At 44.4% G+C, this 9,871-nt stretch overlaps 1 protein-coding gene across 1 annotated transcript in view; it reads right to left on the bottom strand.

Annotated features, from left to right (window-relative positions):
* DGKD (diacylglycerol kinase delta) overlaps positions 1–9,871 on the bottom strand; it is a 68,190-nt gene that overhangs the window by 6,637 nt on the left and 51,682 nt on the right. Inside the window, 10 exon segments of the mRNA XM_035894971.1 lie at positions 1,287–1,421; positions 1,824–1,937; positions 2,570–2,677; positions 3,509–3,605; positions 4,370–4,480; positions 5,397–5,493; positions 6,470–6,598; positions 7,370–7,531; positions 9,385–9,658; positions 9,813–9,871. The exon segment at positions 9,813–9,871 is cut by the window's right edge and continues 10 nt beyond it. Coding sequence (XP_035750864.1) covers positions 1,287–1,421; positions 1,824–1,937; positions 2,570–2,677; positions 3,509–3,605; positions 4,370–4,480; positions 5,397–5,493; positions 6,470–6,598; positions 7,370–7,531; positions 9,385–9,658; positions 9,813–9,871 — 1,286 coding nt within the window.

Here is a 9,871-nt window from a genome sequence, read left to right as displayed (position 1 = left end):
AATCCTTTTCCCCCTTGTTCTCTATGCTAACTCCTTCAGTCACTCCCACTCCAAGTCTCAGTGTGACACTGCAGAAGCTCTCACCCTCCACGAAAGACTGTGTGCACTATTCCTTTCTCCTCCTCTCCACATTTGCATCAACGCATGACAGGTCAAGGCGTAATGGTTTTAAACTAAAGGAGGATAGATTCAGACCAGATATAAGGAAGAAATTTTTTATGATGAGGGTGGTGAAACACTGGAACATGTTGCCCAGATTGGTTCTGGAGGGCCCACCCCTGGGAACATTCAAGGTCAGGCCAGACAGGGCTCAGAGCAACCTGATCCAGTTGAAGATGTCCCTGCTCATTGCAGGGGGCTGAACTAGATGGCCTTTAAAGGTCCCTTCCAACCCAAACCATCCTATGATTCTATGAGCAATACCCACCGTTCTCTCCCAGCTAAAGGGGTCTTGGGTACTGCTCCGTCCTACCATAACAGGGGCTTTGTATGCCCATCTTTGCTTTCTTTCCGTACCATTATACTTGTAACTTTCTGCCAGGCAATGTGCCTCAGGCCTGTATCAGGCTGCTTTCCCTTTTTCCTTTTGGTTGTTCTCACCTCCCCTGTTATTCAGCAAGCGAGTCCTTTGCAGAGGACTTTGATTTGCTCTGGAAGCTGCGTAAAGTGGCATTATGCTGGAAAGTATTCAGAGCTGCTACCAACCAAACTGTTTATGCATGGACAGTTACAGAGTTGGGAGGAACCACAAAAAAGGCCTTTACCCTTTCCTTTAGCTTACCACTATTCAGTAATACAGTAAAATGGCAAGGACACTTCCTTATGTGCTGGTACTCATCAGATAACATTTGAAAATTATGAGATGAGACAGACACACACTGCTGAACAAGGCATAAGACACTGCTTTACTTGGTCAATGATGTATAAGCCACATACTGAACAGTCACGAGACATTAAATTATTGAACAGCTGAATCTAGACAATCTGCAGCACACAGTGAGGCGGGCATCCTGTGGGAAAAACAGCATGGAAGTGTGTTAAGAAATGCTGTCACAAGGCACTTAGAAAAGGAAGCAAACAAGCTCGCATAAACAACTTTATGTGATTTCCCAAGTGGTGAATGCAAGTTTAATCACGTTCTTTCCAAAAAGTTTTATGGTGTGTAGCAAAATAACGCTTCTTACAGTCACAAAGATAAGCTTTCATGTGTGGCCACTGCCACGCACTCCAGGTGTATGTGACTTCAAAATGTGTGTACTACATAGTGTATGCAAGGCTGCTCTTACCCTATCTCGGGTGAGGGTCTGTGCTCTGTTCTTATGAACAATCCAAATGTAACCTGGAGGCTGGATCCAGGCTTCTCCATCCACTTGTACAGGAACTCCCTCTTCTCCCAGGATTGCTATTTTCACTGTCCGACACTGCAGGAAGTGATTGCATCAGAGAAGCTCTACAATGCTGGTTTTCCAAAAGCATGAAATATTCCCTTTTTCCCAAAGCACTTCCCCAGCTACTGTAGCTTTGGTGCTACTAGAGGCACGTGGGTGGCACGGCATGCCTTGCCCTTGTGCGGTAGGGACCGTTTGCTTTGTCTTTGGACTACAAGTCTACGTTTGAATCACCGGTCTAATTCCTACCACAATGACCACTAGCAAACAATTCCATGCGCAAATTGCCCCTGGACAGGCTGATTTTCGGCCATGGTGGATGCTCTTTCCACGGACACGAGAGAGCACAAATGAGGGCTTAATCACTGAAATTGGCATAAACTTCACAAACTGGAGATGGGGGAGGCAAGAATAGCTCACAAAAGCAACTGATACCTGTGCAATCCGGTGATGCTGTAGGTTTATCACTCGTGACACTGCCATCTGCATGCTACCAAACACTGCTACCACCTCCAAAATCTTGTCATCAAAGGAGGGGGCTGTAAATGTCTAGCCAGATACAAGGGAGAAAGAATTCAGTTGACATACAGCTCTGTTGGAGAGGTTTCCTTTACCCCTTATTGGTGAAGATTTGGAGGTCAGCTTTCAATTGCGCTTTTTAATCCGCATAAAATTAACGAGGCTAGAAGGTGAAGATTCACAGTGAGGTAAAAGGGAGAAAAAAGAGCCCTGATATTCCCACTGTGATTCCAATGGCAACTGAAGTATAATTCAGACACAAGGACTGTAGACCACAAGGCAGTAATTATTCTTAGGACAGTAGACACTTTTTCATCTCAAATAATACAATGTTTCTGACTGGATCTAACTCCCTTTGCCTTCAAGGCGCTTTACTTCTCAGGCAGTCTGAGGAGAGAAGGTCAACCTGAAGCACTTCCTGGAAGTCCAAGTGCCAGGACAGCAGCTCTTTGGTTTTTTTGTTTTGTTTGTTTTTTTTTTCCTGAATCACAACAAACTCCTTGGGTGCTGAAGATGGGATTTTGGTTTTGTGTCCACTTCACAGAGAAAGTACATGCAGACAAGCCCCTTGCCCTCTTCTTCCAAGCACTATTCTCAGGGGTTATGACTTCAAAAGCAACAGTAAGTAAAACACTTCCTGGATTGCCTTAGCAAATACTCACATCATCTTCCTTGGTTCCCCCCCAGAAGTTGGTGCCTCCTGCATAGCTGGGAATGTTGAGTACAGCAATTCCCTGTAGACTGGGCAAAGGGATTGGCCTCCCATCACACTGCACAGATAAGAAGGTAACATTAATCTCAGCAAAGCAGGAGACAGCCCCTTGTGCCAGAGCGCATGCTCTAAGAACAGAAAACAGCCTGCGCAGTTTAGTAATAAATTAATTCAGAGGATAACAAGCAGGTGCACAAAATTTTCATGGGGGAAAAAAAGTAATAAATTAATTCAGGTTTCTTCCAGTTTATTCTTGGCCTAGCAGAGTAGAACTTATTAATTCATGTCTCATGAACCACCTCTCCTTTGGCAGACATGGATTTTAGAGAGATACTGTTGCTTCTTTCCCTCAAGAGGAATAGGGCACACCTGAGAGGCTTGACAAAGCCTCTAGGTTTATTCCTCCAGAAAGAGGAATAAATCTTCCAAAACACCTATGCAGTCTGCTGTGATGAGGGTCTCTTCCTGCAAGCTACCTATTTACACTGTACGTGACCCAAACAAGAATATTTCTTTTCCAGTTTGATGCACATCATAGTCTAGTTAAATTAAGAGCTTTTCGCTGCACCGACCACCTAAAATTATGCATTCACACAGGACCACATATAACATAACGATCTTATCTATGCTGAATACTGAGATGGGGACAGCTAATACTTTCCAGCAGGATGACACTTCCCTTACAGGCTGATAATAAAAGTTATCTTCCAGAACCAGGAAAAAGCCACTTTTAACTAGCTCAGGGTAAGATACAGCAAGTACATTGTATCAGGCAGGCATGGGAAACACCCTAATGGCACCAGCCAGAATCACCATGACAAAGTCAAAGCGTCTGAAGGAGATGTAACTAGATACCCCAGTTTTAGCAACACAAGGCCTAATTCCTCACCTCCAGCAAGACTTTCTGCTCCAGGTTCTTATATGTTCTGTGTAGCAGCTCCTTGGTCCCCAGTACTCCGTACCACATCATGTTTTTAGTACGACTTCTAAGGGGGCAAAACAAAAGAGAAAAAGTTAGCATAAGCATTACCTTTTCACTTAGAGGGGAAAAAAATGCCACATTGAAATAGCACCTCCTACATCCTAAAACACAAAGGTGCTTTGCTTCCAAAAGGGTCAAGCACTCAAAATGGTCATTGCTTGTGCTAGGAAACCACTCCCCTTTCAATAAATGTCAGGTATGAATTGAGGATGACTGAGTAACACACGTTACCAGAAACATACACAGATACCCCTGGCACAGAATTTGTTAATCTCACACACCAGGACATCCAACAGCCATTTTCCAGTATTAGCTCAAGTACAGCAAATCTACCAATCCCAGGCTACACAAAGCAACCTGTAGTTGCCCGGGTATTCAAAAGGCCAAAACCTGTGGTTTGTATTAAGTTAGGATCAAGGCCTCTGTGGGATTTAGAGCTGAGATGTGATTCTCTTGTAGTTAATAGCAAGCCCAGGAGAAAAAATCTGAGTGAGATCACGAAGTAAATAAAACCAATGCACTAAATCGACACCAATGTAGCTACTCAAAGACCTTGTACTAGCCAAAACGGCATAATGAATCAGTAATAAATCAGTAGCTAATCCCCTCCATCATGATTTCAAGCCTTCAAGGAGGATTATGCAGACAAGATTGACAATATACCTATTCAGCACACTTATGCACCATGGGCTTCAAAACAGCACAGAAACATAAAGTGGTTTCAGTCACTTCTGGCAGCAGCCAAAGGTCAGCCAAAGCCAAACCCACCTGCATTTCTCTGGGTGCTCATCACGTTTGTTGTTGAAGTCCAAAGAAATCTTGGCATCCAGTCCAATTCCAAAGTAATTATTCATGACACACTTCTCTGTGTAACATTCACTGCCAAACAAAAGAACAAACCTCCCATTTCTAAGTCTACATACCATTTGGTATACATCTCACATGCCCCCTCTGGCCACCTCATAATTCTCTTGCATAAAAAGATGAAGAACAAGAAGGCCATGGTGCTCTGATAAGCACTGATAAGCGCTGCTGGGAACTACCTAAAACTCACAACGCCATAAAACTGGCTATTGAGTGGAGGTCCTTGGCCTGCAACCTCTATCGGTAAAGACTTCAAGGCTGCAAGATTTGCAGAGGAATTCTCTGCTTGCCACAGAAACGTACTCAGAAACCTACACTTCATTTACAAAAAGCTATGTTACTGGTCACTGCTGTTGTGTAAAAGGTCTCATAAAACATTAGCAATGTTAATTGCTTTTATATTTTTTTTTTGGGGGGGGTGTTACCTACAGAGCACCCAACAAATGAGCTCGAAAACATCAGCTACTCATCTCAGGGGCACTGAACCCCATGATAAAACCTTAAAGTCAAGTCTGTATCATCAGGTTCCTACTGTTAAACGGTTTAGCAGAACAGCCTGAGAAAGTCTTCACATCAAATTTCCCAACTGCGTCCCCTGTTGTGGCCTGTCCATGACCCTCCTCAGGCCTCCACGCGATAAGGACAGTGATTCCCCCACAGGTTACTGTCTACTAACTGGAAGCCAGAGTCACCTCTGAGTGTAGGGAGAAGACTGATCTACATTTCATTCTCACCTAAAATCTAAAAATCTTCTACCATGAGTCAGATATGCCACTGCCACTGCATGTGTAACTACATAAGCATATGAATTCATTTACATAACTCTGGGCTGCTGCAGTCCATTATTTAGCTTCATAAACTACTCTGCTGCTCTGCTAAGGTCCATTTGGAAATGCCCACTCCCTCCCTTCAACCTCCTGGGCATACTCACAGATTTTCAGGCTCAGAGTTAAAGGGATCAGCATGGATCAACAGTCGGCTGATGACAGAGCTCCCAGGCAAAGAACCAGACATGCCAGCACGGATATCTGTAGAAAAATTGACCACAGGGAAGAGTGTAATTAATAATAAGCAGAAAGCAGGTAACTCCAATCTCAGAGACAAGACGACAGGGTAGAAGATATTAACTCTTGTCATTCACTGTGAAAAGCAAATAGCAACAGTGCTTTCTTCTACTCCAGAAGGCTTAGCCCTCTCGATAAGAAGGGTTTCTGTGGCTGCCTGCAGGGTTTTTGTTTGACAGGGTATCACCTAAGGCCAGCAGCACAGTTGTACAGACACACAGAAATAGCGCATAGGAGTGCATTCACTGCAGTAGCTTTTTTGTTCCAGGGTGAGACATGCAATGTCCTTGCTTCAAAGAGCAGAGAGAGGAATAGGACTGAAGTTATTCTCTGAGTTACTCAATAATTACTGCCTCCAGCTTCTTAAATTATTAGCTGGTGACCCACAAACAGCAGCTCTGTCAGAGAGAAAGGAAATTGCCTGCTTCCAGAAGAAACAATCTGAGTAAGTAATTTGGGGGAAGAGGTGGAACGACAGCACCATGGTGATGGGGAGAAGTTGCTACACAAGATGTGGGAGGTGGGAATTCTGCTGTGTCTGTGCACCTGCAGTGACTTCAGCCTTCACGTGAAGGGACTGTGCTCCCAGCCTACAGCTGCCACTCTTCAGAAACCTCTCTCAGCAGCATCCTATCAACCTTCTCAAGGTTACTTTGAGCTCAGTATCTCCTTGTAATTGGCATCTAAATTCTGCCACTGCACAGCATTAATAAAAATCTGTGTCTAGGTCTCAGCTACAAACTATTACAGCTCCCTCCAAGTCTCCACTTTACAGCTCAGTGGAAAGTTGTCCGTAAAGGGTTTTCTCTCCAATGGACCCTGCACAAAAGAATATCAGGCAGGACAATTTCACGTTTTCATGTGGAGACTGCAGCCTGTGCTGCTGTCACCCATACTCCAGTTGGCTGCCTCAGTGGGAAGTGGTGGGTGTTACACTCACTTGGGTAGAGGATTTTTGTGTTCAGCATTGGCAAGTTGTCCCGGTTTCCTGTCTGGGGAGGAAGAGATGCAGAGCTGCCCAGCGACAAACTTCCTTTGGTTATTAGTCTTTCGCAAGGAGACTTGGATGCTGTAAAACACAACACAAACATGGCTATTGACAAACATAACACTGTGATTCAGACCAGCACATAGCAGCACAGCCCAAGCAGCAAGACTGGGTTAGCAGTCAAGAGCAAAACACTCTAGCCACGTAAAACAAAGAGTTGACAGAACCAGTCATTAAGAGACAGAGACGTGGAATATGTGCAGCCAGAAAACCTTGCAGACTGGAGGTACCAAAATGTCACATGCAAATAGTAGAAGTGGAGATGAGAAAAAGCTGGTGCCAGCAGCACAACAGGCAGGGTATTTGGCTCCCAATCAATACTCAAATAAGTTCCAGATATATTTGCAGTGATCAGGGATCTCTAACAAATTACTCGCAAAACACAGTTATTAAACTAAATTGGCTTCCGTTCTCTGTCATCTGGGAAGAATGGCAGGGGCTTACAGGGAAATGTAATTAGGTAGATGACATAAAAAATGCTCAAGACTGTCCTTGTCCAAGCACTGAAAGCCAGAAGAACCCAAATTACTGGGTAAGGTGCAAGGAAATTTCTGAAACCTAGGGTCAATATGCTAAGATCATGGACCAGCCATCAAAACGAAAAGTGGGGGGTGTGATGCACAGGCTAGAGCATAGAAAGGTGCAAGACCTGGCATCTGAAGAGCAATCATTCAACATTTAGAGAAAAACAAAATTGGAAGGTAATACACATAACACTTCCCTCACTTTTTACAACTAACAGAATCGTAATTCGCAGGCAAGATGTGCATGGTGGCAGCCCTGGGGGAGTACCTTTCCGCTGGCTCTTCCCTTTGGACACTCCATAGCTGCTGCTGTGTGATGACTGCAAGGAGATTTTATCCTCGTTCCTCAGTTCCTTGCCCTCCTCAGAGGCTGAGAGACTAAGGAGCAAGCCCTCTTGCTCCTGGGTCTGGGCATTCTGCTCATCTACAGCTGTAAGGAGAGAGAAAGTAGGTGAGTGCCTCACAGCTCTTCTAGCAAGGAACACCTCCCACTGATGTAAATAACAATAGGATGGGACTCTAAATGCCCTGATTCCTTAAAGGAAAGAACAGAAATAACAAGAAGTTTTCCTATACCATCTGTCTCAACTAAGCTCTGCTCTGGAGAGCTTTTGGAACCGGGCTCGCTTAGCCTCCTGTTTTCTTTGCTGAGCTCTTTAACAGTGAGGGGCTAAATAGAAGTGTCCGCCTTTAATGCTACAGGTACTCAGGCGTCCCGAAATGCAAACTGTGCTACAGGTGATGGGCTTCCATTTATTTGCATTTAGATGCTGTCAGAAATTCTAACCAGATGGATATTAAGTGATAATTTAACGAATTTTCTGGTTGCTTAATCTGTACTGGGGCAATAGGATAAGCCACTTGAAAAGGGCACTTAGACCCATACAATCTGGAGGGAGAAAACAGCAGTTGGTAAAAACCAATACAAACAAAGGAAAGAATCAGATTACACACTTGGGAAGAAGAAAAACAGTTTGGAGAAGTTACATTTGAAACGTAATTGGAGTTTGCCCAAGACCTGGTAAGAATTAAATGCTAGTATGTTGCTTAAAGAAACCAGAACTTCCTTTGCATGTAATCAATAGGCCTTCCTCCCCAGCAGCCCCTCACAGGGCACAGCTCTGTGAACAGCCCTGAGCTGATCTACCAGCTCACTGCCTCTGCAGGAGGACAAGCCCCGCTTCTTTCAGTCTCTTCCCCTCCCTTGTGCTGACTCTGGAGTTCATCAAAACTACCCACAAGGCAACCCAACCCACTTGTCCAGCAGAAATATAAACTCCTCTTGCTGGATTAAGCAAATTGGTTGGGCTCCAAAAGAACTCCAGCAAACATCAAATCGGCATACGGTAAGCAGCAGCAAAACGGGGCAGCAGTGAGGTCAAGACCTCTGTTTCACCAGAAGCAAGCTGTTTGCTCAGCTTCCATCACCTTGTGTAACTTTGCCTTCCAGGATAGGTTGTATACAATTTTGCAGCGCTGGAAATCCATGCAACTTGCAATGACTACACGGTTGTTCGTTTAGGTGTGCACGGACATCATATCTGCGACTTCAATGCTTTTATCTCCAGTAATAAGCTGTTAAGTACTTCCTTTGGTCTAAGTTAAACCACTGAGTTTATGACCAACATCTGGGAGACTGACGCCTTTTGAAGGAAATGAAACTTTGAGCTATGGGTGTGAGTGGCTGGAGAGAGATAAGGGTCAAGATGTGGAGAAGAGGGTCACCTGCCTAGGAAGTTACATCAGAACAGAACTGATTTGCATCAAGGTGCAGTATCGTAACATTTTCCCAATGACAAAGCTAGTTTAAGAAGTTCCTGCCCTCTCTTGCAGTTGTACCACTGCACTGTTTCGCTGGGCTGTACTATAAAGAGATTTCTGAAACAATCCAAGTTAGAATACTTAAAATACTTTCTTCCAAAGTATTTTCAGATCTGTTTTACAGCAAGGCCACACAAACAGTTGCGCTGACACAACTGTGGTATGGGTGGGGACAGACAGGAAACGCAAATGAACAGAGTGTGGGAGGGCAGTAACTTCCTAAACCAGCCCTATGGGAGAGAACATACCTTGAACTTCAGCCTCATTTACTAAGCAATGTTTCAAACAGGTGGGCTTGGCAGAGATGATACTGAAACTAAATAGCCAGGCTTACTGAATAGCTTCTCTAGCTCAGGAAAGCTGTTTTTAATAAAGAACCCTATTCCCCTCCTCTAGAATAAAGGAAATTTATACTTCTCAAGAGCCTTTAACAAGTCACAAGCAGGACTCCTAACAGGTTACCTTTTTCTGCATGCTCTATTATCTGACGAATGGCTTTTTTCAAGCTGTTGGCTCTCAACATGAGCTGTTCTCGGGGGCGAAATATCTGGGGCCGTGCAGTACATGATGAGCCCACCGACCGGTCACTAGAAGAATCACAAGCACTGCCTGACCCATCACCATCTTCGGTTTCCTCTGCAATGGTGGGAGGAGGGTTTGGCAGAGATGAAGATGCTTGAGATTCATCATTCAGTGTCTTCAGCAATGAGTCCAGCTTCTCCTTCAGGACAGAGCACTACAAGGTGAAGAAGAACATTGGAGTAGAACTAACAGTAGACTGGGTAGCTCATTCTTTTAGTGCTTGCTGAACTGCTGCTGTCCTAGTTCTCTGAAAACAGAGCAGTTTTTCACTTCAGAAGTAGAAACCCAAACAATTTTTCCAATTTTACCTTCCTGGCCATGACCTCTGATTCCTCTGAGCTTTCCGTTGCCTTCTCATAGGCTTTCC

This window comes from Egretta garzetta, unplaced genomic scaffold (assembly GCF_000687185.1).
Source record: "Egretta garzetta isolate BGI_Z169 unplaced genomic scaffold, ASM68718v1 scaffold775, whole genome shotgun sequence".
Taxonomy (NCBI): Eukaryota; Metazoa; Chordata; class Aves; order Pelecaniformes; family Ardeidae; genus Egretta; species Egretta garzetta.
Note: the sequence above shows the minus strand (reverse complement) of the source record. Positions and strands in the feature narration are given on the sequence as shown.